The sequence below is a fragment of the Camelus ferus genome, chromosome 25 (genome assembly GCF_009834535.1).
Source record: "Camelus ferus isolate YT-003-E chromosome 25, BCGSAC_Cfer_1.0, whole genome shotgun sequence".
NCBI lineage: Eukaryota > Metazoa > Chordata > Mammalia > Artiodactyla > Camelidae > Camelus > Camelus ferus.
In genome coordinates, this window is record NC_045720.1 from 8,983,601 (window position 1) to 9,009,786 (window position 26,186).

Below are 26,186 nucleotides of genomic sequence, written 5' to 3' on the forward strand. Positions count from 1 at the left end.
TTTGAAATCACCTCTCTGAATATGACTATAAAATAATAGGATGGAAAACACTCCTTTTTTTTCCTCCAAGTTGAGTTAAAAAATCTTTTCATGGAAGACATCACTTTGCTGGTAGGAGTGCTTGTTTCAGAGATGTTTTGCTGTCACTACTCCAAGTTTTTCAGGAATGTCTCTCTTGGAAGCACCTTCAGGGGAGAGGGTAATGGTGCTGGCAGTTTTTGAGCACCTGCTCCGTGCAGGGCCTTGTGCCAGCCACATCCAGGTATATTCATCTATTTAATGCTCAGCGTCTGCCTAGAGATATCTGTAAGAAATTCTATGCTATTGTTTTATTGTTACCTAATTTTTTCCCTTTCTCTATAAGTATGCTCATAAGATTTAGCTGCAGAGATTTGTGCTTATTTTCAAAAAATCACATCTACCTGAAATGATACATTTTCCCCAGTGTATTGGAAAGAAAGTGCCATAGACTTAGAAAGTGGTTCTAAAATAGAAGATGGTAATGAGTAATAGCGATCATACTGCCATTGCTCATTTAACAGAAGTGTATTATATTCCAATAAAATGCTTTTTAAGGAAGTTGCCAGAATAACTATTTTAAGGTATAAAACTAACTTAAAATGTTTAAGTTCCGTCTATCCTGTTAAATCATTACTCATGGTACTGTATGGTCATATCCCTCATACACGTGTGACTGTTAAACACACACACACACACACATATGTGTATATATATATACATACATACATACACATATATACATATATATACACATAGCACGTGCACACACTCCTACATACATTTAAACTTTGGTTATTTCAAACCCTCAGGGAAGAATTACAGAGAGCCAGGTTTTCTGAATACAAACTTTATTCTATTCAACCATTTTCAAAGCAAGTCTTGCATTGCATAGTGACTTCATTTCATAAGCATTTTGAGCTTCTGCCATCTACTGGGCACTGGGACTGGGAATTCAGCCATCAACAGGTTCCCTGGTCCCCTGTCTCTCATGAGCCTTCATTCTTCCAGTGGAGGGAGACCAACTCCATTATGGTGAACAGGTGTCAGCAGGACCATTTCCCAGCAGGGTAGTGCTCTGGAGGATCTAGCATGAAGTGTGAAAGAGTACCTGGGGGTGCTGAGAGGGCACACTGCTGAGGCTGACCATAGAAGGCCTCTTGGAGGAAGGGGCTTTTCATCCGAGGTCTGGATGAAAAAAAAGAGCCCATCATCTGAAGAGCTTCAGGAGGAGAGTTCTAGGCAGGGGATCAGCTGGTACAGATGTGCTGAGCTGGGAACAGGCGTGGCTGGATTCCTGTGCATCTCTGTGAACATCTGTCATTTGCACACTGTGCTCTGACCCACGGATGCTGCTCAGCCTGGAAGGGTGTGAAAGGTTCCATGTTCCTACCCTGAGTGACCTCTCACTCTTAAGGAGTTTTTCATTCTTATGTCCAGTTTGTTATAATCTTTCTGAATCCTCTGGTTGCCAGCTTCTGTCGGTGTGATTTCTCCAGCAGTCTCTCTCTAATTTGCAACAGCCTGTATCTTCTCTGTGCACTCAGATGACCAGACTTGCTAGGGCTATGCCTGAAATAAAAGTAGCAAGTCTCCATATCAAGGTGGGAAGTGCTTGTCTAGGTTAACGCCCTTGCTCTTTAGTAACGTAGAGAAGGTGCGGTTGCTGTATATTGGAAAGTTCTCGAAGGGGCAGGTGTTACTCTGTTATTAGAGATAAGCGTATTCTTCTGGTTGCCCTTATCTATTCATCCACCTGCCCCCTCTCCCTCTCTCACAAACACATACCCTTTTGAGTTGATCAACTTCAGATGCATACTTAGAAACACAGACATATATTTTAACATACTTTTAATGGGTGGAGAGTTACAAAAATTTTATAGCCATATCATCCGCCACTCTTTTCTTAGCTTTATTTACTTCTATGCGTAGGGCATTTCAAAAGATGTCCCTGCAGGTGTTGCTTGTCTGGGAGTTGAGGGGATGGCCCTCTGTAGCACATTTAGACATGTGTTATTTCCAGAGGGAGCCTTGTTTGATTGAAGAGCAGTGTCCCCTGGCTCTCTTAAACAAGGAGCTCTTAAAAGTGCATTTTACTCAGCTGCCTTTTGCTGGTGGCCAAATACTAGAGTGTAAAAAGAAAAGTGTCACCCAGACTTAGCGGTGGCTCTAGCTGTCGGATGTTATTAATAACCTTTAAAAATAATAAGTACGTGAACTTTACATCCTCTTAGTTTATAGACAGGTTGGTAAAAATTCAACATAAATTCCTGAGACATTCCCCCCTGCAAAAAAGGAAGCAGATAACTGGTCTCGTTAAAGGTTACAGCCGAAATCTTCCCCAGCTCTTTGCTTATTTGGAGTCATTAACCCTAAATGTGCCTCGACATTAAAGCCCATCCATTAACTTCTCTGCGAGCAGAATCATCCTTCAGTGGCTGTCACTGCCCAGAGCTGAACGGATAGGTTATTTTTTCCCAGAAGCATCGTTTTTCCTTTCTTGAAAATAATTAAGAAATGGTAAGGTCGGGGAGAAACGTGGGTGTTTCTTCTGCAGTGGATTTATGGGTGGCTTGTTTGAAAAAGCATAGGCTGGTTTTTTTTCTCTTACCTGATGTGTGACACTCGGCAAGCTGTTCTGCTTCTCTAAAGCCCAGGGCTTCCATCAGGAAAAAAAAAAAAGACAGCAGTAATACGTATATAAAAATAAATGGTGGCTGTTAACTAGGATTATTCTTAAAACATCCTTGCCACAAAAGCAGTTCATCAAGGGATAAGCCTGTCAGATTCTCTTAGAATGAGTGCCGATTTGTCTTACTGGCCCTGCTTTCTTTCCCTCACACCCGCCTAGCTGCCTAAATGTCTTCTAATTTCTTCACTCGGATTTGTCTCTGAAAACTGGTGGATATTCCCCTCTTGAGATGACACTCTGTTTCCAGTCTCAGTTCCTCTCAGATATCACTGGCACGCAGAACTGGATGGGTTGGGAGAGGGACTTCTGCTGTGAAGACCTGGTTCAAATTCCTCTGTCACCTGGGCCAGTTACACTTTTTAAGCCTGTCTCCTGATCTGTGAAAGGAATTTAATAATAGTACTTATGTATAGGGTTTTGTGAGAATTACGTTAGATAAGCTGTGTAGACCCCAGCACCTTTATGGTTCAGACTAAGCATTTATTTTAAAATCTTTCTTCTTATCGCCAAAGTGCAAACCTCAGGCCTCTGAAATCACTCACACTTTGTCTCTTCCCTGAAAGTGTATCATAAAGCACTGTTTCCTTAAGAGTGGTGTGCATGTCACTGCTGTTAGGTGAGATGATTTGAGGTACTAAACAGATGGGCATTTTCTGTAGTTAGAGATCCATAGTAATTTTTAGGGTATCTTCTATTAATGATAAGTGAGCCAGATCTTTACAGTGTATTTAAGTAAAAAAAAAAAAAAAGATGTGAATGGATTTAAAGAAAAATATTTAATTAAGTAGAAGTGCAGATGGGGCTTGGCTGTGGCAGAGTCGTGGAGGTGGGAAGTGATGAGCTTGGTGGAAATGGCGTTCGGCTCGCGGTCTGAAAATGCTGATTTTTAGTCCCAGCATCCTGTTTGAGAGACATTAATGTGAAATGTGACTTTAGGACTTTCCGGCTCTGGGACTTTGGGCAAGTTAGTTCATCTTTTCCTCCCTCCCTCCCTTCCTCCAAGTATTTATTGAAGGCCTACCACATTTCCTAATCTGAAAAATACAGAGGCTACTTCACAGGGGTTTTGTAAGGATGCAGTGTAAGGTGATCGTGTCGTATGCACGTGGTGGTCTCCTCTCCCAAGCTTGTACCCGGCGTAGTAAGTGCTCTGTAAACCTTGGTTCTTATGTTGTTTAGGACTTGCGGTTGCAAGTGGTGGAGTCCCAGCTTCAGTTAGCTTCGGACAAAAGGAACTTTTTGTCTCCTGTGCTCAGGCTGCAGGAGGGTTAGTAGTGACATAGCCTTGGGGACAGCTGGAAGCAAGGACTCAGTTGCCACCAGGACTCCCTCTGCCTCTTGTCTCTGGTGCTTTGTCTCTGTTACCATCATTCTGTCTGGCCGGATTCTTCCACACACTGGCAGCCCCATCGCATCAGGAAGGGACTGCATGTTATGAGACCAGCATGGGTCCTGCTCACCCGGCCAGTCACTGGTGCCCTGAGAACAGGAGCCACAGGAAAGGCGCGGCACCCACTGAACCCCATGGTTAGAGTGGCAGGAGAGCCCGTTTTGCAGGAGAAGGGGGATGATGGATGCCTGCGGCCATGGCCCTGAGCCCTTCTGGGAAGGAAGTACTTGCCCTCTCTAGGCCTCAGTTTTCTCATCTGAAACCTTGAGCTTTAGATGATGTCGTGGTGTGATGAGTATGCATTTAATGTTTTTAAACCATGTATGTACAAGTTTATTATTATTGCTGCTGTTGCTCCTGCCCTCCAGATCTTGACGCACCATCCAGGGGTTCCCAACCTGTGGATGAATCATTGAATGTTTGGGGAAGCAGAGGGGAGCTTGAAGTTATTTTAAGAAGTTAGATTGACATGCCGTAAGGATATCTATGTTGCCTTGTTTTTGAAGTATAATACACATATAGAAAAGAGTGCATATCCTAAGTGCACAGTTTGATGAATTTTCACGAACAACACAGTTGTGTATGCAACACCTGTGGTTAAGAATCAGCAGTGACAGTCCCTGAGAAGCCAGCCTCACCCCTCCTCCCACCCCGCCGCAGCACACGTAGATTGCTGGAGATGTGTTGATGCATCACCTGGGAAATCATTTACAAGCATTACCAGCATCATGCTAGCATTTTCTATGCTGTGATTTTTAATCAACAGAATTTTTAAAATACATCTGGCATTATGTCAATTTTTGTTTAACACTAAAAGGAATCCTCAAGTTGAAAAGCTTGAGAAGCTCTTCAGGTCACTCTTATGTATTACACCCCCTTAAATGTTATCTTTCTGGCTGAGAATCCCAGTGGGTGATCAGATGTGGCTTTTTCCCTGGGAATGTCATTCCTGTCCTGTGCTTGCCTTTTTCCCTTCCCGGGTTGTAAACTCTCCAAGTGAAGAAATCAAGTCTTAAGGTTTCTTAGATGTCTTCTATTTTCTTTCCTGTGCGTAGCTTAACATGGTCACTGACCGACTACTGGGTTCTCCATCTCACCCAACATGGAGCTGTGTGGAACGACTGCCTTTTATCCCAAAGACATAAGTGCTCAAATCCTGGGCACGTCCTGTCTCTGAAATGGTTCACTATTAAGAAATCTGCCAGTTTGTTCTTGCTGCTGTCCTCAGCACAACAAAGGCAGCTACAAATGAGTTATTCTTTTCTTTTCTTTTTTAATTTACCAACTTTTCCAACATCTTTTCCCCCATTTTTCTCTTTTAGGCTTTAGACCAAGATAGAACAGCCTTACAGAAAGTGAAGAAGTCTGTAAAAGCAATATATAATTCCGGTCAAGGTAAGTACTACCAAAGCAGATGACACCAGTCATGTATGTATATAATCTACTGGGTTTTTTTTTTTTTTCTGTTACTTGTAAGTTGTTAATTTTATAGAAGACTTGATACAAATGGCAAACAAGTAGGTCAAAGAAATTCAGTTTTTCTCTTTTTTCCTCTATCATGTCTGTCATTCTAAACATTTTAACTGTTTCTCAGATAAAAAGAAGAAAAAGCATTAGTTGCAGTGGGTTTCATTATACACTTAAAAACTTGGCAGAGTTTTAGGTAATTTTGCCCCAAGTGACACAGGAGATATTTTAAATCTCTGTGTGTGGTTGGTCAGTCTGTAGTTCAGTGGCTTCATTTAAACACACGAGGGTCTTTTTCTCCTGGAGTGTACCTGCACACATTTGAAACTCAGGATTGGTGACAGGCATGGGTGAAAGGTAGAGAGGGGGAGAGGGGGCAAGGCTCAGTGGAAGCCTGGGCAGACCTGCCCACCAGAGTCGTGGCTTGTGGCCCAGGGCGTGCCAGGTAACCTGTCACTAAATGTTTTAATTTTGGTCTAATGACTTTGTCATCTTGGAGAGAAGAGTCTGTTGTCAGTGGATAAGGAGAAATAAACCAAATTAAGATGAGTAGTGGGTAACCACAAGAAATGTTAGGTGCCAGCGCCCCAGGGAAGGAGAGGCTTGGAAACATAAGATGAGTTTCAGGGGCTCTGACTCACATCTTTTGTTATCATTACTGCAGTACCAGCTCGCTTTCCCAGAGGTCATGTCCCTAAGGAATCTGTTGTCTGTAACATAGCAGAACACCTGGGAGGAGGGGAGGCAGCAGAATAGAATGGAAAGGCAGGGCTCTGAAGTTGGACAGGTGTGGGTTTGCATCGTTGCTCTGCTCCTTACCAGCAGCGAGACCTTGAGCTGGTTACCTCAGTTTTTCAAACCTCCGTGTTCTTCACTGTAAAATGGGGATCATGATATTATAGCATCATTAAAGGGATTTAATTAGTTAATATCTATAAAGGGCCTACCACCTCATGGGAGTTCAGTAAATTTGTATTTCTTATATTGTATTTATTTATGTACTGACAATTGTGATAACATTATAGAGCTGAAAGAAACATGGAACAAGGCAAAACTCAGCGCCCGGATCCTTCAGGTCCTTCCCTCCTCATCAGAGCTGAGGATCGATTGTCTCATTACTGGAAACCTCATCATCTCTTGTCTTCTTTCACGCCCCAGGCTTAGATCACTGTACAATCTTAATTAACACATTTATATCCTGGGTCCTTGAGCGCTCTCTCTAATTTCTTTATATCCAATAGAACACTAAGTTCTAATTAAAGTAGATAAATTATAGTTGTCTACTTATGTAGTGACCCAGTGCTGTTGTTAAGTCTTGGCCTGAATTATATAACTAATTTATAACTTCTGTCTTAGCTTCTTTCTAATGAGCTCTCACGAGGTGGTCGGCCCGTTACAGGTACTAGCTCTTTGGGGAGGTGAGTGGAGTAAGTAACTGGGTGGTGGCACCGGGGAGCCTCTGAGGTGCTGGTATTGTCTCTTAATTTGGGGTGGGGGGGCTGTTACATAGTTAAGTCCACTTTTTGATAATTCATCAAACACAACACTTAGGGCTTATGTGTTTTTCTGTACGTATTGTGTGTATTATGCTTTTTATACAGGTAGGTTCATTAAAGCATTGACTGTGATTTGGAAAAACAAAACAAACGGGGATTTGTTAAACAATGGTATGTCTACATAATAAAACATTCTATAATTTCCGTAAAAAGGACGCTCAGGTGTAGTGTAATCTAGGTTTGAATCCTAGCTCTGTCACTCCTTGTTGAATTCATCAATTATTTAATTTCCATGCGTCTTAAATTGCTTCATCATATAATAAGAAAATAATACCTAATTTACAGAGTATTATATGGACAAAGTAAGGTATTACTTAAGGCCCCTAACACACTGCCTGCCACGTAGTATGTGCTTAACATGTGGTAGATGAGAAAAAGTGGCAGCTAGGTCAGTAGCATGGGTGCCTTCTCTGTATTAACTCAGTCCTTCTGCAGATAATGTTGGACCAGCCTGATTTTATAAAGAGCTTAATGAGCCTTTATCTGCCTCAGGAATAAGTGTCAGTTCTCCGTACCGTTATGGTGTGTGCTCGAGGCTCTCAGCTTGTGAGTCACAAAGGGAGACCGCGGGTTTACAGCTCTGAGCTGCTGCCGTATTTATTCCATTGGGGGCTCCATGTGACTTTTTATTCCCCAAGACATATTCCACCCTTTGCCACAGTGACCACATCATTCGGTAGCTCACGCAGAGGCTCCTGGACTTGGGGACATGCTTCTTTAAAGGATTTCCTTGGTCCCAGCCGTCCTGGGGATGGTGGGAGGGAGAGGTTGTCCCTCTCCCTGTTGTATGTGTGTGAAGTAGACAGTTGAAGGGTGAATGTAGTTTGGTTGTCGTTTCCTCTGCCAGGTTGCACTCTCCTGTGGTTGGGGGCCGCAGCTAGCTGAGCTTTGAATTCCGCCACCAGAATTCAGAATTGTCCACTTTGCCCTAGGTCTGCGCTAGCTAATGGAAAAGCTTCCAGTCATGCATGGCTTTTTAAAATTTTAATTAATTAAAATAAGATAAAACTTTAAATTCAGGCCTCAGTCTCAATAGCCGCATTTTGAGTACTCAGTCGCCGTGTGTGACCAGTGGCCACAGCATTGGACAGTGCAGACCCCGGGTGCTTCCCTCGTCACGGAAGTCCTTTCATGGCCATAGAACATACATCCCGTGGTGCTGTAATTGTGGGCCAGTCTCTCTTGCATTAGACCAGTGAGTCTCAGTCCCGACTGTCCATTAAAATCACCCGAAGAACACTTAAAACACAGAAAGATGGATTCCCTCAGGCCCTCGCTCCCAGGGCTGTTCCAGAGTAAGGTCCCAGTACTGGGCTCACAACAGAATTGCTCCCTAGGTGACTCCCAGAACAGCCAGGGTGGGACCTGCTGCAGAGGACTTGGATCTCCTTGATGAGTGCCGGTGTTGGGTCTCTCAGCTTCATGCTTTGTGCATTTGCCAGCATAGCTTATGAGCTTAACAGACATTTATTGAGCACCTGTTGCATACCGCCGTGCTGGGTGTTGGGTGTCTTAGACAAATCAGACAGACTCTCTGCCTTTATGAATTTTACAGCCCAGTAGGATGGAGAAAGATTAATCAGATCATCAAATCAGAAAGTGCTTATGGCTAGACACTGGCAAGTGCCCTGGAGGAAAGCTTACAGGAGGGAAAGAGCAAGAGGGATCTGGCGCAGATGAGGAGCGTGCTGAGAGGAACACCTGTGGAGGGCATGCCAGTTAGTGGGTGTTCATGCTCTAAGCTAAGCCCAGCAAGCCTTTAAGGTAGGCCTGCCATTATCCCCATTCTGTAGACGATGAAGCTGAAGCTTAAAGAGCCAGATGGTCTCATCCAGGAAGCTGCAGCTAGCAGGGGCTGGAAGGAGAGCCTGGCTCCTCCAGCCTTGCTGTTTGCAGCTACTCTGGATCTTCTTGACGCTTGGCAGGGGCTCAACAAGCGTGGAGTGAATTACTGCTTGTCAGCTGGTTGGGAAGGACCCCAGGAAGCTCTGTGTCAGTGGCTGTTAAATATTCACTAATCGTGCATATTCATGAATGAATCCATCACACGCAACCTCCCAAGCAACCTCCCAGCGTCGCAGCCCCTGGGATGACTTCGGTGGTTCCCAGGTGGGGACCACAAAAGCAGTTATCGTTCCCGTGGCCTGGAAGTGTGCCGATCAGCCCAGGTCTCAGCAACTCCTGGGGCCCAATACGGTTTCTGCAGTCACCAGCGATTACAGCACACCCGGGTTTTTGGTCAGTTTGTGTGGGCAGCACTGTGACATTTAATTCTTAAAAAATAGCTCGGTGAGTAAAACAGTGATGTTGCAGATCTTTCCATGATACATGCCTAGTGGAATCCAGGCCATTCCCATCCTTGAGCTTTTGGCGGCATCCAAAGAAGCCACAAGAGGCTGAACCCTGGTGTCTGTTTCCCAATATGTTTTCATAATTTTCTTGTTTTCTCACAGTGCTTAAGTGACACGAAACCCATCTGATGTTCTTTAAAGATTCAAGACGCATTTCTGTATTTCTGGTTTGAGACTACCAACCACCTACCTCCCCAGAATGATTTGAAAGATGGTTGAGATGGAGGAAAGGTCTTACTCTTAAAATGTATTTTATTATTTTTGCACATAAGCTTTGTCAGTTTTGGTTAGTAAATAGTATAATAATAACTGAAATTTTATAGGGAAAACAAATTATCCCCCTGCAAGCCCTTTAGTATGAAATGGCTTCTGCAATTTGTCTCTTTCTCTTATTTGTCCCTGCTGTGTATGAGGACGTTTTAAAAACAAACAAACAAAAAAAACCTGAGTTCCATGCGCTGCTTGGGTCAAGAGGAAATTTTCCAAGCCATTCAGTTGTCCTATGTTGTTTCTAAGGTTTAAAGTCTTAACAGTATTAAACTGTGGACTATATTGTCATGTAGAGAGTATGCCTTGGTGTGCATTCCTTCCTCCTCTCCCCACTCTCTCTCTTCACCCCCCGAATATACGTTTAAAATAGCTAGTAATTTCTTGAACATTATAGAAATTTTAAAATGTTTCAATTCTTTGGCACTTTTTCTTTCAAAGGATGGAGCCTAATTTTCTTTCCCTGGAACACGTGCCAGACTTTGAACTTTTTTCTAATGAGGAGAATGTGACGAAAGTGATGCCGTGTTGTTTCCAAGGCCAGTTCGTAAAAGAAATGGCTTCCACTTGGGTCCCCCCAACCCTTTCATTTATTTTGGAGGAAGCCAGCCACCATGCTGTGAGGACACTCGAGCAGCCCTGTGGAGAGAGGTGTCCGACCAAAAACGACCACTTAGCCCCAGGCAAACCTTCAGGTGACTCACACCTTGCTCTCGGTCTTTAGGTGAGACCTGAGGTCAGAGCAGTAGAAGTCGGGCTGGCAGTCATAGGATTTCTGCCCCTACTAGCCTGGGCATGCGTACGCATATGGTGGGTCCAGTGTAAGTCAGTGTATGTCTCTTGAGAAAGAAGAGCTTACTGTGTCTCAGTGCTGATGAGAAACAAAGTGATAACACACTATGCTTTTATAAATTGGAAGAGTCATGTGGTTCATTGAAAGCATGGGTGTACCAAATTTGTTGTTCTATCAAATGACTGAGTTGAATTCATTGATCGTTTTGAATATATTATTACCTAAACACACACATATACATCTTTCCTTAGCAATAAAGACCCAGGACATTCTTCTGCTAGATCTTCTTCTGTGATTAAAAAATAGTAATAAAATTTTTTGCACAAATCAAAATGTGTATTTCCTTATCCTATGGTGGCTTCCTTGCGATTTATGCCAAGATATATTTGGAATATATTTTAGTTTATTCGTAACACATGGTACCCACTAGAAGTCTCTATAACATTGTTAGTCTGAAAGTTGGGACTTTTAAATCCCTTAATTTTAGTGAAGGAAAAAACGACAATGGTATATAATTTGATTACAAGCGTATGATATGGCAGTTTTGTTTCTAAAATGTAGCTAAATTGTCGTAAGTGGTCCCATAGCTTTTTCATGTCAGGAAAGGAAGCACTTGGCTTTCTTGTTGCCTTCTCTTTTATTCTGCTTTCATTTTCAGTTAGGATTATGTAGTGAGTTGTTTTATAAGAACATTTGTGGTTTTTAAAGCAAAATTAAAGTGTAATGTTCACCTCAGATTTTCATTTTGATAATTTATCTATTTTAAGAAATAGCTCATCATGTGTAATGAAATCTAAGATTTTAAAGGTAAAGTGCTAATAAATTCATCGGTGGCTGGGAAGTGAATGTTTTTGTATCCAAGGAACTTCATTTTAGCTGCTTTCTTTAGTTAACATTTTCTCAAATTTAAAGGTATAATGTGAGGTGAGTTGTAAGTAGAGTTGGTAATTAAGTTTTGAGTCTTAATTATAATGGTATTTCCAATCCTCTGGTTTTCAGTGGGGAGAAAGAGTTTTCTTAACAGGGATGGATAGATAGAGGTAAAATAGAAGAGAATTTTAATAGAAAGATGCAAAAGAATAAAATGTCAAGAGGTATACAGAGAGCATAGTCTGTGTGTTTTCCTATTTGTTGTTTCTCGAGTTTGTGGGTGATAATTTGATTTTTTTTTAATTTTTGAATTAAAGTAAGATTGTTAGTATAAATAAATAAGCAATGCTAGTCCCTTAGAAGTGAAGGCTTTCGATAAAAATACTGTAAATAGATTTGGGGGTAGCAATTTGAGCAAAATCTAAACAAATTACTTTGGGCCTTCAAGGCATTCTGCATTTTTGTGGGTCCATTATTACTTCTTAAGAGGTGAAAACAAATAAAAATAATGAATTCCTTCAGAATGGTCAAGAAAGGAGACTTTTCCAAAAGGAGAGAGTACTACTCCTCAAATGATGTGGGTATAAAACCAGAGGAATTTTTTAAACTGCCTTTAGAAAATTGAAGTCTCTTTCCAGAATACTCTTAAAACTCCAGGCTCTTTGGAAATTGACAGCTTTTGTATTCAAGCCTTTGGCTCAAACACTCTGTCACTTGGAATCAGATTGGAGGTTGGGGGGTATAGCTCAGTGGTAGAGTGTGTGCACGCCCAAGGTCCTGGGTTCAATCCCTGATACCTCCAATTAAAAAAAAGAAAGTGTCAAATCAGAAGCTGTCTGGAGTGTGTGTGCACATGCACTTCCTCATTTGCTGGTCTGGAATGAGTGCTCCCAATTTTTAAATGAGTTAATTTTTTATAATGTTTGCTGGCAACTTATGGGTACATGCTTCATGGGAAATTAACTGACTGTAAATGAAATTGGGAGCACTCATTCCACAACCAGTAGTTTGGGGTTTTTTAAAGCCTCAAGATGAACAACAAAAATACTCTGTTAAGGGTGAATATAAAAAAAACATGTTTCTGTACCTTAATGGTCCAATTTTGATAGAAGTAATAAATTATAGCCACCATTTGTTGAGTGCCTGCTATATGCCAGGTGCCTGTTGTCACTTAATCATCTCAACAGTCCTGTATGGAAGACATTATCATCCCCAGGTTAGGAGTGAAGGAACCTGCTTTAAATTACTTACACAGCTAGTAAGTAGCTACAAGTTTTGAAACCTAGTTCTTCATGATCCTCGAGCTGCTGAGGCAGAATTGCCAGGTTAATTAACTGTCAGAGGTGAGTGACTAACCCCCAGCAGGGCGTAGAGGATCCAGTGGGGTGCAGAACTTGTGGGCACACCGCCCTGAAGTGCTTCACATGTGAAGAGAGACGAGGGAAACAAGCAGTGATCCGTGGCATGAAACTGTGAGACAGGTCAGTTAAAAAGGGGAGCAGTTTTGATAGTTCAGATACAAACTAGAGCTGGACTTCAGGACTTTCCACAAAGTATCTCTCCCAGCCCACTCCTGTTACTAAGGCCTTGATAGTTAGCCTAATTCATGCATGAACAGTGATGCACTTAAAGCAGTATATTCTCTTACGTAGGCTAAACATGCCACCCGCATTCATTTACTGTGGCTTAGTTCAGACAGATTTGGGATCAAATGCTGATTTCACCAAACCTGATTGGTGGTGGGGAACATGTGGACAGAGAATGCCTTGAGCAGTTGATTGTTCATTTCTGAAAGTGGGAAAATAGTTTCTATCTCATTGGCCTGTTGTGAAGAATTAACATGAGTGGTTCAGACCCAGTGTTGGTGGTGGGGATGATTACCTTCATCTTCATCAACTTGAGGCTTTCTGAAATACTGGGGAGAGATTCAGGACAAGGCTAGTTTGTCATCCTAGACCCACTACCATGGAGATGGGTGCAAATGGCATCACCTTGCCCCCCACCCCACCTCAAGCTTCAGTTTTCTTATTCCTAAAATGGGGCGGTAATGCCTACCTTATTGTGGAAATTGGGGAGAACATATATAACACTGAATGTGATACTGGGACATAGTAATCAGTGATAATTATTATAATTATAGTTAGTTGCAAAAATTTAATCAGAGCTGCAAAAAACTGTAGCTAGTATTTATTCAAATAGTTTATTTATTCTCATATCCTTTTATCTTTCTGGGACTCCAGTTACGTTTGTGTTAGACTGCTGGATGTTGTCCCCACATGTCATTAAGACTTTGTTTATTAGTCTTTGTGCTCTTTGTGCTTCAGTTGGAATAATTTCTACTTAACCTGTCTTCAAGTTTACTGCTGCTTTCTTCTGCAGTGTCCAGTCTGCTATTAGTCTCACCCAGTTAATTTTTTATTTCAATACTGTAATTTTTAGTTCTTGGATTTCCATTTGGTCCTTTTTGAGAATTTATATCTCCTCTGAAATTCTTCATCTCTTCACCCATTTTATCCAGCCTTTCCTATGGATTCTTGAATGTTTTTATAATACTGATTTTTAAAGTTGTTATATACTAAATCTAACATCAGGGTTGTCTGTGGTTCTCAGTCTCTTGACCGTCTTTTTCTCTCTTGATTTTTGGCTATATTTTTCTGTTTCTTTGCATGTTTAGTAATATGTTTGCATGGTAGACATGGTGAATTGCATGTTGTAGAGACTCCGGATTCTGTTCTTCTTCTGTGAAGTGTGTTTTAAAAGTACATTGTTAAATTGCTAGTGATCACCATCACCTTGATCCTGTAAAACTTTTTCTTAGGGTGAGTTTTAGTTTTGCCCCTACTCCTAGAATATAGCCCTTAGTCCGAAGGCATGGACCTTGGGGTTTCAGCCTAAAGTGTTTACCAAGCCCTGCCAACTTTGTGCGTCTTGAATTCATACTTTCTCGGCATTGGGAAGTGGCTGAAATCTGCTCGGCTCTAAGATGTCGTTTTCCACTGGGCTTATCATTCATGCATGTGCAGTTCAAGGTCAGTCAAGGATTTGAAGGGAGACTATATACAGATTTGAGGGTTCTCCTTTCTGTGACTTCCTCCTTTCTAAAATCCCCCCCCCCATTAATTTCCAGCTGCTAATGCAATCTTGAACTCTGACCTTTGGCACCTCAGCTCAGTAACAGGCCACTTGCTGCTGAAGTTCTGTACTCCTTGCTCAGCATGGACCGAAGTCTGCCTTCAGTTAAATGTGGTCTTCCCCAGAGCAGTTCCCTTCCTTGAAGGATAATATCCCCTCCTGTTTCTTCATATTTTTGTTTCCTCTCCAGTGGCTTCAAATGGTTTTTTTATATTTTGTCCATCATTTTTCATTGTTACTGACAGGAGCCTTGTTGTAGCACAAATTACTCTGTCAAGTTATCAGCTACAGACCTTTGATTATTAAAATTATATACGAGTAATTAATTTATTAAGCACTTCTTGAGCATATAGCTGTAAGGAATTGACAGAACACTGTTGGCTCACAGGAGGTTACTATGCTTTAGGGCAATTGGACTTGCATAAATAATTAATATATGATGGTATATGACAAATGACTTAAGAGGGGTATAACTTCAGCTCAGGTTAGTGGAGTTAAAAATTGGGATTTCATTTATTCAGTCAAAACTATTAAGTGCCAGAGAGGGGAGTGGGTAATAGGATGAACAGGATAAGCAGTGATTTCTGCACTCTTGAACTCAGTTTATTGCAAAGTAAAATGTATTTACCTACAGTCATGCTTTATTTGAGGTTAAGTTTTAAGGTCTGGGTAAATAGAAAGTAACCCATGGGGTCAAAATAAGCCTTGAAAATCTTTGGATGGCCTATAAAGTACCTTTAAATCGCAACTCCTTTGATGTTTTTGCAAAGTACTGGCGTTCCTTTAGGAGCCCTGCTGTTTAACACACACACAGATACACACACACACACACAGGTACACACACAGGTACACACACACACACACACACACACACACACACACACACACACATCTTTAAGCCAGTCACTTTTAGCCCAGGGAGAAGCTCCCTCTTTGAGCAGGTGAAGAAAGAGCAGGTGGCATCAGTCCTCCTGCCCCCGGGACACATGCTTATTGAGAGGAATGGGGGCCCTGGTGCTTCTTACGTTGTTTTTCTCTCTCTGTCTTGTTCTTTCAGATTTACTAAGTTAAATCGCATCAGGTAAAGGCACAGATGTGTAACCCCATTCGTGGTTTTTCCGTCCTTCTCTACTAATCCTCTTTAGCATTTAAAGATTCAGGTTAGCGACGAGCTATAGTTTTCCTTCAGGAGCACCTTCCTCCTTTGAGCAGACCCTCCTTGACAGTTTCAGTCAGGGTTCTGTAGCCTGCCTGTACCTCGCTGCCTCTTACTGCGAACTGCATTTTGACTTGGATGACTGATACCTCAGCAAATTCAGATTACTTTTTCCTGTATAAAGACGTTTCACTTAAACTGTTGCAGGGTCTGGAGGAAAACCAGGGTCTTTGGGTTTTTTTCTGTGCATGATATTCTCTCCAGGTTTGCCTAAACCATTCCTCTTTGGCACATGCTCTCCCACCACCTGGACTATCACATGTGAAGCAGCTCCATCACGGTTCTTCACGCAAAGGCGACCGTGCTCTGTGATAACCCCTTGGAAGCAGTTGTGTGTGTGTTGAGTTGCATTTGTGGCTTTGGGTGTGGGCAAGAATTCTAAAGTATTTGTTTCCAGGACTGGAGGGACTTTCCAGTGGAGTCTTTAGCCCAGAAAGATAACTACTTATTGATTTTTCTGATGCCCTTTTTGGGTATGGAAATCAAGCAAGTTGCTATTGATTCTGAAGTGTTCGCGGAGCATCAGTCCCGTAGGACAGAACACTCGGGGGCTGTCAGAGGATGACTTGCATGGACGGTTTGTCGCTTGCATTCACAGACAGCAGAAGGATATTCTTTCCCATCTCAGATAATTGATCACACATACACTTTTTCTCTGTGGAGAATTGCAGGGCACTGCTACCCTGGAACACCTGGGGCTGATTTTTTTTAATGGCATTTTCGGTTTAGATTTTTTTCTCACTGTGGAAGTATAATGTGTATGAACATGTTTGATAGAAAAGAAAATACAAATCTGCTGGGTTTCTGTTTAAACTCTTTCTCGTTGTGTGCATTCTCCATCACACATGGCACACTGCAGTGACATCCGCACGTGTCCCTCCACAGCCTTCCTCCTGCTTGTCTGTTGTCCTCCCTCAGGGAGAGGCCTTTTTCCAGGAGTTCCGAGTGGAGATGCCTGTGTGACTGTTGTGTTTGGGGGTGTTCTGTGCTGCGTGCCTGGTGAGGAGTTGGGGGAGAGCAGTGGCCCCGGAGCAGGAGAACTGGGATGTGACCTCTGCCCTAGGCAGAAGTCGCTTACATTTCTTAGCAAGTCCCTTCATTTCTCAGGACCTCATTTTCTTATCTATGAAACAGAGAAGATGATCTTTACCATGTCTATTTATGAAAGAGTTAGTGGTTATAAAATGAGAGGAAGACTCCTTTGCAGCAGGCTTACCTGGCAGGGGAGACACCATGATGGCCAAGGTGGTTTTCCCAGGGCGAGGCTCATCCATTGCACCCCGGATGTGCTGAGCCCTGCAGTTTCCCCAAGCTGGGGGCTCTCAAGTGCATGATTTGCAGTAGTAAGGGACTGCGTTCGTGCTTTCCTCTCTATTTAAAAAAAAATTCTTTTGCAACCTTAAAGTGCATAGTCACACCCTAAGGGGAGTTGATGCCTTTCCCCAGTGACCTTTCGATCTCTTCTGTAGTCATGTGCTGTTGCCTCCCTCGACCTCACTGTACTCTGCACCCATCGAAAGCAAGAAGCCTGGTCTTTAGATTCAGCTCACTTTTCTTCTGTGACTCTGACCGGTCTCAGGTTGTAGATCCCTTTTAACGTGAGGGAAAAAGTGAACCTTCTCTGAATTTAAAAAAAAAAAAAAAACTTGCAAGACAGAATTTTTCAGTCAGTTTTAGGGGCTTTTGGTGCCCTTGAAATTGAGATCAGAACCATTGATTGATATAAATAGTATGTTAGCACATAATATATATGTGTGATTAATACATAAATGAATGGTTACATACATAAGCATTGATTGGAAATATATGCTTAAAAATGTTTTAATGATGAGGATGGATGATCAGAAATAGTCTTGGGAGCACCGGTCCAGAGGGTATGTGCTCAGGCTAGCCTATAGGCTACCCCATCTGCCAGGCCTGCCCCTCCTGGGGTCTTGAGGTTTTATTTTCTCTCTGATTATTTTCCACATAACTTATAAATCAAGAAACTAAAGCCATGAAGGACTACGAGATGCACCCAAGGCCACAAACCCAGTGGCCTAAATAACCTTTGTGTCTCAGTGCGGATGCATGATGAAAGTTTATGAATTAATCGTAAAATGTGGAGCCATATTTCCTGAAGTACACCTGTTTCTGAGAAAGCTCGGCTCTGTTAGACGATGGGCGCTCATGCTGTGGGACACTGGGGGAGGAAAGGAGTTGGTTGTCTCTTTTCTAGCTCTTCTTAGGGACCAGATCCCAAAGCATTAAAATTACCTTGAGAGCCGTCAGCAAACCGAAGTGTGATGTGTGTTTTATCTGGCAGCTAGGAAGCCTGAATAATGGAGCCAGAAGAGAGAACATTTCTGCTTCTGCCATAATGGAGTGATGTTCAAGTGCCGTTTTAAATGCTGAGTAATAGCCCCGTGGAACTCTGCAGGCATCCTTTCTCAGGCCCTGTTAGTTAATGGATTTGTCAGTGCTGCAGAAATGGGAGTCTGCCCGCTGAGTTTCCAGATAACACCCCAGGGGCTGGATCACATTCTTGCAGAAGCTTGGCTAGAACTTTGAAGGAACAAATCCAAATTCAAAATGACCTTGAAAAATCAGAGGAATCAATCATCCAAAGTGGTATGGAGAAAGACAATTTAAAAAAAAATGTACAAAGGGCTTTCTGCCTCCAAGGATGTTGCCTTTAATCGTAACAATAGATTTGTGCAGGAGGTGGCGGTGGGAGCAGGTGGGGAAACTGGGGCCCAGGGATATGAAAGAACTGCTCATAATCAAGTGGAAATTCTCTCTGAACTGGAGAATGTTATATGTCAGAAAATACAGACTTTGGACTCATAAATCCAGCCTTCATCCCCCAATGACATGGTGTCTATAAAATTAAAACAGGTTGTTTTCAAATTTACAGGATGGATGTTTGGCTTCATGGATTGGCGTGGGAAAGGGGATCTGAGCACTAGTCTGACCATGAACAGGGATGGAGGGCAGTGCTTTTAAACTCAGCATCCCTGGTTCTAGACTGAAGACAGTGAGCTCTAGAGAGACCCAAGGCCCTGTGTTAGTTACGCCGTGTCTCTCCACACTTAAGCAGGCACTAGCTTCTTAATCCCTGGGTACTTGACGGTGCCTCTGTGGTAGGCTCTTGCCTCCTACCTGGAACGGGCATTACCCCAATCTGCTTGCTAACCAGCTGTTCGTTCTTCAGGTTGCTACTCAGTTCCCATCTTTTGTGAAACCTAACCTGCTCCATCCAAGTTTTGCCATGTATTCATTTATTTATCGGATATTAAATGGGTGCCTATGACAGGCTGTGTTAAATAAACAATGTATTTTCATACAGAGGAGAGGAAAGTCAGAACTCTTCCTCATGACATATGACTACATCCATTGCTGATGGATTAAGTATTTAAATATTAAAAGAGTAAAACTGAACTAAATATTAGAAGGTTTTAGGACATTTTAAATAACATTAGAACCCTTCTTCGTGCTGTATGAATAAATATATTGCATTGGATTAAAGATTTATATGTTTAGAAAAAATGCCGAGTATTAGAAGGTTTTTAGGAGCATAAGCAAGGCAGGAAACCCAAATGTCTTTTGGGTAAAGATTGGTATATTTGACTACATGAAATTTCAGAAGTTCTGTATGACAAAGGACACCATAAAGAAAGTTAAAAGACAAATGAGAAGGGGGAAGTTATAGCTCATGTGATAGAGTGCGAGCTTAACATGCATGAAGTCCTGGATTCAATCCCCGGTACCTCCTCTAAAAAATAAATTAAATAAATAAACTTCATTACCTCCCCCCAAAAAAATTTTTTTTAAAGACAAATGGGAGAAAATATTTGTGACAAATATTACAAAAGATTGCCATCCCTCATGCAAGACAGTTTTCTTACAAACAGGAAAAAGACAAGCAGTGGGAAACTAGGGTACGTGGGGAAATAGGCGAAAAGGAAACGCGAATGGACAGTAAAGTACAGAAAGGTACTCAGGTTTACCGTATTCAAGTTTTTCACATCCATGTGGCAGGAATTAAAAAGAATAATGACATGTGGTGAGTTGATAGAGAAACAGACCGTTTTATATCTGCATTGCCGTTCAGGTTGTGGTTGCTACAACCAGCCTCTTTGGAAAGGCACATGGCAATTTTTTTTTTTTGAACGTGGTAATATTAGTTAAAATCTGAAATGTATGCCCTATTCTTCAGCCATTCTGCTTTTGTGAATATATCCTTCCAGAGCTAAAGTAACAGCACGTAAGAGCTTGTGTGTAAGAATATTTATTGCTGCATTAGTTTCCAGTGGCAAAAATTAGAAGTTTCTCAGTAGGGGGATAGTTATGTAAATTATGGTAGGGCTTATTATGGAATATAGTCACAGTTAAAATAATTAGATTTAATTATATCAAATATCTTGATCTTTATTCAGTAGGAAAAAAGCAAGCCGTGGAGTCTTACATCCAATACCACATTTGGTTTTTTTAAAAGTGAGAAAAGTGGAGAAAATTCTTACGTGTGTGTATTTTTTAAGCATAGAGAAAGTTTACACTCCAGACTATTAACTTTGCTTATTTTAAGGAAATAGGATTGGAGAAGAGGAAATAGTAATCTTTATACATCTGTGTAGTAGTATATGAATTATTTTTGTAATTTTAAAAACAAGTGGAATTAAATTTACAAAAGTGCGATTTGTGCTACAGATAGAGTAAAGAATTTGTCACTTCCCCCTCTCTGCCAGCACTGTGATTTATGACATGCGTTACATGGCTTTATTATTGCAGTTATAGCTCATTGTATTTTCATCCCTGGCACATGGCCCAGGCTGAGTCTTTTTTGAAGGAAGAAAGAAGACTTGTTCCAGGAGAATTCACTACGTGCAATACTGAGCACTAACTGTGTGCCAGGCCCAGCGCTGGGAAGTGGGTAGACAACAACAGATTAGGTAAATCTGGGCACCTGAGCATTGCAAGCGATTGAGGAGAGAGTGAATGACAAGCTTGCCTGGGAGGTCACACTTGCATTTGACCTTGAAAGAGGCAGAGTAGGCTGAAACTGTGATGAAGCTTGGTGGACTGGAGAACTTTGGCCTGGTTGAATGATCGTGGTATGACGGTGCATGTATTCTATCCTCCTGAAGATTTTTCTAATATTACGAAAGTGAAATGATAAAAACAAGTTGCTGTGGACTCTTGGCATGTAAAGTAAGTTGCAGAAAGATCCCGGAATAGAAGCTGCACTCCCAGGAAAGAGAGTGTGGTGAGCTAAGGAAGTAAGACTTGCTTTGGAGTGAGGGATGGTACCTCCTGTTTCATAAACACCCAGCATAGGTCAGGGCCTGGCTGAAGCACTTTATAGGCTTTTCTCATCCATTTCACTTGATAACTCTCTCAGGTAGGCATTACTGCAGTTAGGAAAGCAGGGTCAGAGATGATATGGAAATTGCCCTCGGTCCACTCCTGATAAATGGGAGACCTGGGATTTGGTCCACAGTTGTCCTATGTATCCTGGAGCCCTCCAAAAAACAAAACAAAACAAAAACATAAACAAAATCACTGTGATGTTGAGATTCTCTTTGAATGTCCATCACATCAGAACTTCAGCTCTTGGTCTCAGGGTGAATGAAATTAAAGATATTTTAGAGACTTGCCATGTACTTTCTAGATGTCATCTGTCGGATTTCACATATGAAGTTGAGGCCAGAAAAGTTAGACCTTGCCTTTTCCAAGGTCGCACATGGCCAGGCCAGACCAGAGGGAAGTTCAGAGCCGCATTTCTGCCCCACCCAGGGCGATGCCTCAGTGAACGTTAGGTTCACTGTGCTGGTCACGCTGGGGCTGCTCTTTAGGGGAGATTTATGATGCGTGCCTTCCAGGCCTTCTACGCATTAAATGGAAGTAATGCTTTGTGGTTCTCTATTGTTCTCCGTTGTTACTGCTGCTGCTGTTTTCCCAAAAGAGCTTTCACATCAATAATGACATCTTTACCTCTTAGCAGTCAGCCTCCTGGAGCAGGCTGAGCAGGTATTATTAGACCTGCTTTACAGATGAAGGCCTCTAAGAGCCGCAGTCGCCTGGACCAGGGTCATACGGAGGAGGCTGGAGCCAAGACCTGGATCTTCAGGTCCTCCAATCACTTGACATCTGACTCAAATCAGATGATTTCTAGGGGCTCCCACACTTAGGTAAGCGCACTGGCTAGGAGCACAGGCTCGGCGGTCAGCACGTGACCTTAGGCAGCTTCTGCCCTCTCTAAACCAGTTTCGCAACTATAAAAAGGGGATAATGCCAGCATGTTCTTGTGAGCATTGAATTCTCAGGAAAAATACCTAGCACAGTTCCTGGCACATTGAATCATCAAAAATTTAAACTATAATTAGCTATTATTATTATTGCAGTTAATAACTATTAATAGTTATCATCATTATAATTATATCATTGTCATTATTATGGGACAGGAAGTCTGTCTTACTTGCCTTTTTTCCTTAGTGTTTATCATTAAGCCTTTCACACAGTAGATTCCAAATGGATATTTGTGACCCACATTCTGAGGTCCGTGATGGTCCTTCCTGAGTCTGTCAGTGAGAAAGGAAGGGGTTTGGAATCAAGCAAAGCTGGGTCCTAATCTGGCTTCATCATTGAGTTTCACTTTTCTTGCCTATAAAACCACTGACTTGGAGCTTGGGGATGTTCTCTGTGATGGATCCAGCGACACAGTTGGTGCTCAGTAAATGGCAGCAGTAATTGCAGAGACAGAGAATCAAAGGTGGGGTTGGCGCCCCAGTCGGAAGGGTTTGTGAGTTTCCCAGCTTTAAGGTCTAACAGGTGACAGTTAGGCAAACGCCCCTGAGAGAAAGACCTGTACCGTGACTGCTGTGCCTCTGAAGATTCTGCGGGGGGCCTCACTGGACAGGTATACTAGGTATTTTACAAAGAATATTGAATTTTAATGTATCCCCAAGGCCCTTGTTAGTGCCAGCCTCTAGGAATGTAAACCTCGAGTGCAAGCATTGATTTCAGAGTATTGTTGGAAGCCCCTGCCTCCTGGCCCAGGATGGGTGTCTTGCTGTGGTCACCATCGTGTGGTCCTTGTCGTCATAAAAATCTGATCGTATGCCGTACAGGGTCTTATTTAATCTCCACGATACCTCTGTGAGGTCAGTACCATTATTACCTCCATTTCACAGATGGGAATGAGGTTTAGAAAAAGGTAAAGTTGCTTGATCAGTGCACCACAGAATGTACGCGATAGACTTGAGATTTGAACCTGGGTCTGTCCCACTTTAAGACATGGAGAAAAGTCCCCAGCTCTGAGATTTAAAATCTCTCATTTAAGTTCCCTTACTTATGAGTTGTTTGACCTCGGAGCATATATTTTTGTGTCTACGCAATGAGGATGATAACAGTACTTACCTCATAGACTTGAAGTGCTGTGCGTGAAGTGCTGTGAGTGAAGTGCTGAGCGCAGGGGCTGGTGTGGATTGAGGCTCAGCGGCCCAGCTATTAGCAATGTTACTCCTGGAGTAATAAATCACCACTTAGGCATCGCTGTGGCGACTGAGTGCTGGGATGTAGGTAAAGGCCCTTTCGAGCCATGTGGAACATGCAAGGTGATTCGTGTATGTTAAGTCGTCTCTCAGCAGAAATGCCAGCAGGTGAAATCCTGACTAAGTGGCCCTTTCTGGTCCAGCTGGTAAACTGTATTATTTTGTTCTTTTATCAGAGCTGAAAGAAGTCACTCAGCTCTTAGAATTATCTTGCATTCTGCAACAGTACCCTGGATGCCAGAATTTCCCTGCAAGTATCGGAAAAGCATGGGTCCCTATAATGGATGAATCATATTTCTCCCTCACCCTATTTTTTTTCTTTCATTTTATCTTTCCTTCAATCTCTGTCCTCACCTGCTTCACCAGCCCCTACTTTACCAGCTTCCCAAAAGCTATCAAGCACTGGGGTAGAGCAGAGACAGAGCTTGTCCTGCTGTCTGACATGTCCTGAGGCTGTTTTTTTTTTTCTCCCCAGTCCCATCCCGGCCTGTGACAGTGCTCCCCCAGCCAGAGCCTTTAGTTCCCTCTCCTTCCCTAAACCCCGGAATTTACATGTATATGTATGAATGTGTGTGTACATACATATATATACACACACGCACACGCACACACACATAGAGGACCCACGATCTGGTCTGTACTTATCCAGGCTCACCTTCTGCCTCTCTCACCTCACATTTTTTTGTTTCATCTGCCCAGTAAGCATAATTCTTCCCTTGCAGAGTCCAGAACTCTGTGAAAATTGGGTCAGAGAAGGTTCTCGACCAACTTCCGGTGGACCCCTCTCTGCCTTGGCCAAGTCCATCTTATTTTTTGATGGGTCTGTCAAACTGAGAGCTTCTCATAATACTTTCTGACTCCTGTGTGAAAATCCAAATTCAGGGTCGTGGCTGTGTCTAGGGAGGGTGGGAGGGAGGAGATTGGGGTTGGGTAGGGGGACAAGGTGCGGGAGAGAGGAAGTATTCTGCAGTATTTTATTTCTTAATTGGTCGGTGGGCACATGGGTATTTTGTTAACTAATGATTTTGATTTGTATCATCTGAAATATTTCATAATTTCAGACAAAGAAAGCAAGCCTGCCACCTAGGTTTTACCTCTGAGACCCTTCCCAGGAGAGCAGTGAAGCAGGCGGCTGAGCCCTTTCTTGCTGGCCTCCAGAAGCGGAAAGGGGTGTCAGGTGGAGTGGGATGCTCAGGGGCGAGGTGAGGCTCTTTGGCCTCAGACAGAGGGTATCAGGGGTGGCTCCAGCTTAGAGGGAGATCAGACATGTGCATCCTGTCTGTGCAGCTGATGCGGCCTTTGTGTTTCTCTGAGCCGATTCTCTGAGTGAACCTAGGCAGTAACCAGAGCTGTGTTTTATCTTTTTTTAATATCTCAGCCTGAAATGCTGACATACCCTGTGGGCACCATGCATTTTTAATGTGGTGATGATGAGAAGGCTGCTGGGGCCTCGTTTCGTTTCACTGTGCGTCGTGATGCTTGTTTCCTTCGTCGTGTTTAGACCCCCTTCCAGGACGTCCCCCAGTCCCAGCTCGTGCTGTTTCGTGGTGCCCATTGCTCCCATGCAGTTACTGAGGGTGTGTTTGAGAGTGAAATATTTCTAAATTTCATCTCAATTATTGAACAGCCTAGGAGATTTAAGAAGTGAATGCTTCTTAAATTCCTGAAAAACAAATCGACGAATCCAAGTCAACAGCTCGTTACTGAGTCTTAGCTTCCTAGGCTGAGCTCACTGAAACACATGCGGTGGGGTTTGTTGGGTGGGGCTGCAGAGGTCAGCCAGAGGGAATCCCTGCCTCTCGTGGTCTGGGGGTATGGAGAGTTGTACTTACACGAATATGATACGATATGGTGGAAAATACTGCAGTAGAGATACAGAGAATTAGGGTCAAGGAAGGATCATTGCCACCGAAAGGAAGGCTTTCAAAAGAAAGAGCTGATGTTTGAATTAAGCCTTTAAAGGTATGATTTTGATAGATACTTTTTTGTTCATTTATTTGTTTAATAAACATCAGACATCCACTGTGGGCCTCCATACAGAGTCGCACTTCCCTGTAGTCCATGGCAGAGGAGGAGACAGGTGCAGAGCTGAAATGCTTCCACACGAAGGTGGTTCACACCACCTCCACTCACAGTTCCTTGGTCAGTGCCTTATTGCTTCAAGGTGTGGAGACGTCAGTACTCCTTTCCATAAGCCTGCAAGGATTGGGAACCTGGGTGTCCGTGACGAGTGGCAGTGTCTCCCATGACTTAACAGGATCACACTGGGTTGCTATACTGAAAACAGACTGTAGGGGAACATGAGCTTTGACAAAGAAGCTTTGCAGGAAATTTTGCAGTGATCCAGGCAAGAGGTGATGTTACAAAAGGTTGATAGCCTTGTGGGTGGGGAGACAGTGTCAGATTTTGGATATATTTTTAAAGATCGAGGCCAGTGGATTGCATCTGGGATCTGAGAAAGAAAACTCAAGTATGACTTGCTGGGTTTCAGCCTGAACAACTACAAGAATGTGTTTGCCCTTAACCCGCTGAGATATGGAAGACTGCAGGAGGAGGAGAATGGGGCAGAGCATAGTTATCGCGCATCTTAGTGGAGACGCTGAACAGGCAGTTGGTTGATATATGTCTACATTTCAGGGTTGGATCTGGGCTGGGGGTACCGGTTTGGGAATTGTCAGCTCATAGAAGTCATTTAAAGCCATAAGGTTTGGTGTGAGCCCATGAGAGTGAGCATGGACATGGAAGAAAAGAGGACCAAAGACTGAGGTCAGGGAGATGAAGGGCCGGCAAAGACACTGGTGAGGAGCTGCCATGAGGTGCGAGGACAGTCAAGAGAGAGCGGTATCCTGGAAGCCAAACAGAGAAAGTGCTTCCGAAGAGGGAATTACCATTGCTTTACGAA

The 26,186-nt window shown here is 42.8% G+C and overlaps 1 protein-coding gene and 1 non-coding gene across 8 annotated transcripts in view; both read left to right on the forward strand.

Moving 5' to 3' along the window:
• The window catches only part of ASAP1 (ArfGAP with SH3 domain, ankyrin repeat and PH domain 1), a 311,985-nt gene that overhangs the window by 178,739 nt on the left and 107,060 nt on the right, over positions 1-26,186 (forward strand). For all 7 annotated transcript variants that reach the window (XM_032467871.1, XM_032467872.1, XM_032467873.1 and 4 more), the window contains one exon: positions 5,423-5,495. In XM_032467871.1, the coding sequence (XP_032323762.1) occupies positions 5,423-5,495 (73 nt within the window). The remainder of the gene's footprint in view (positions 1-5,422; positions 5,496-26,186) is intronic.
• Positions 16,961-17,124, forward strand: LOC116659934. The gene has a single exon (XR_004315305.1). It is a non-coding gene; the product is annotated as a U1 spliceosomal RNA (small nuclear RNA).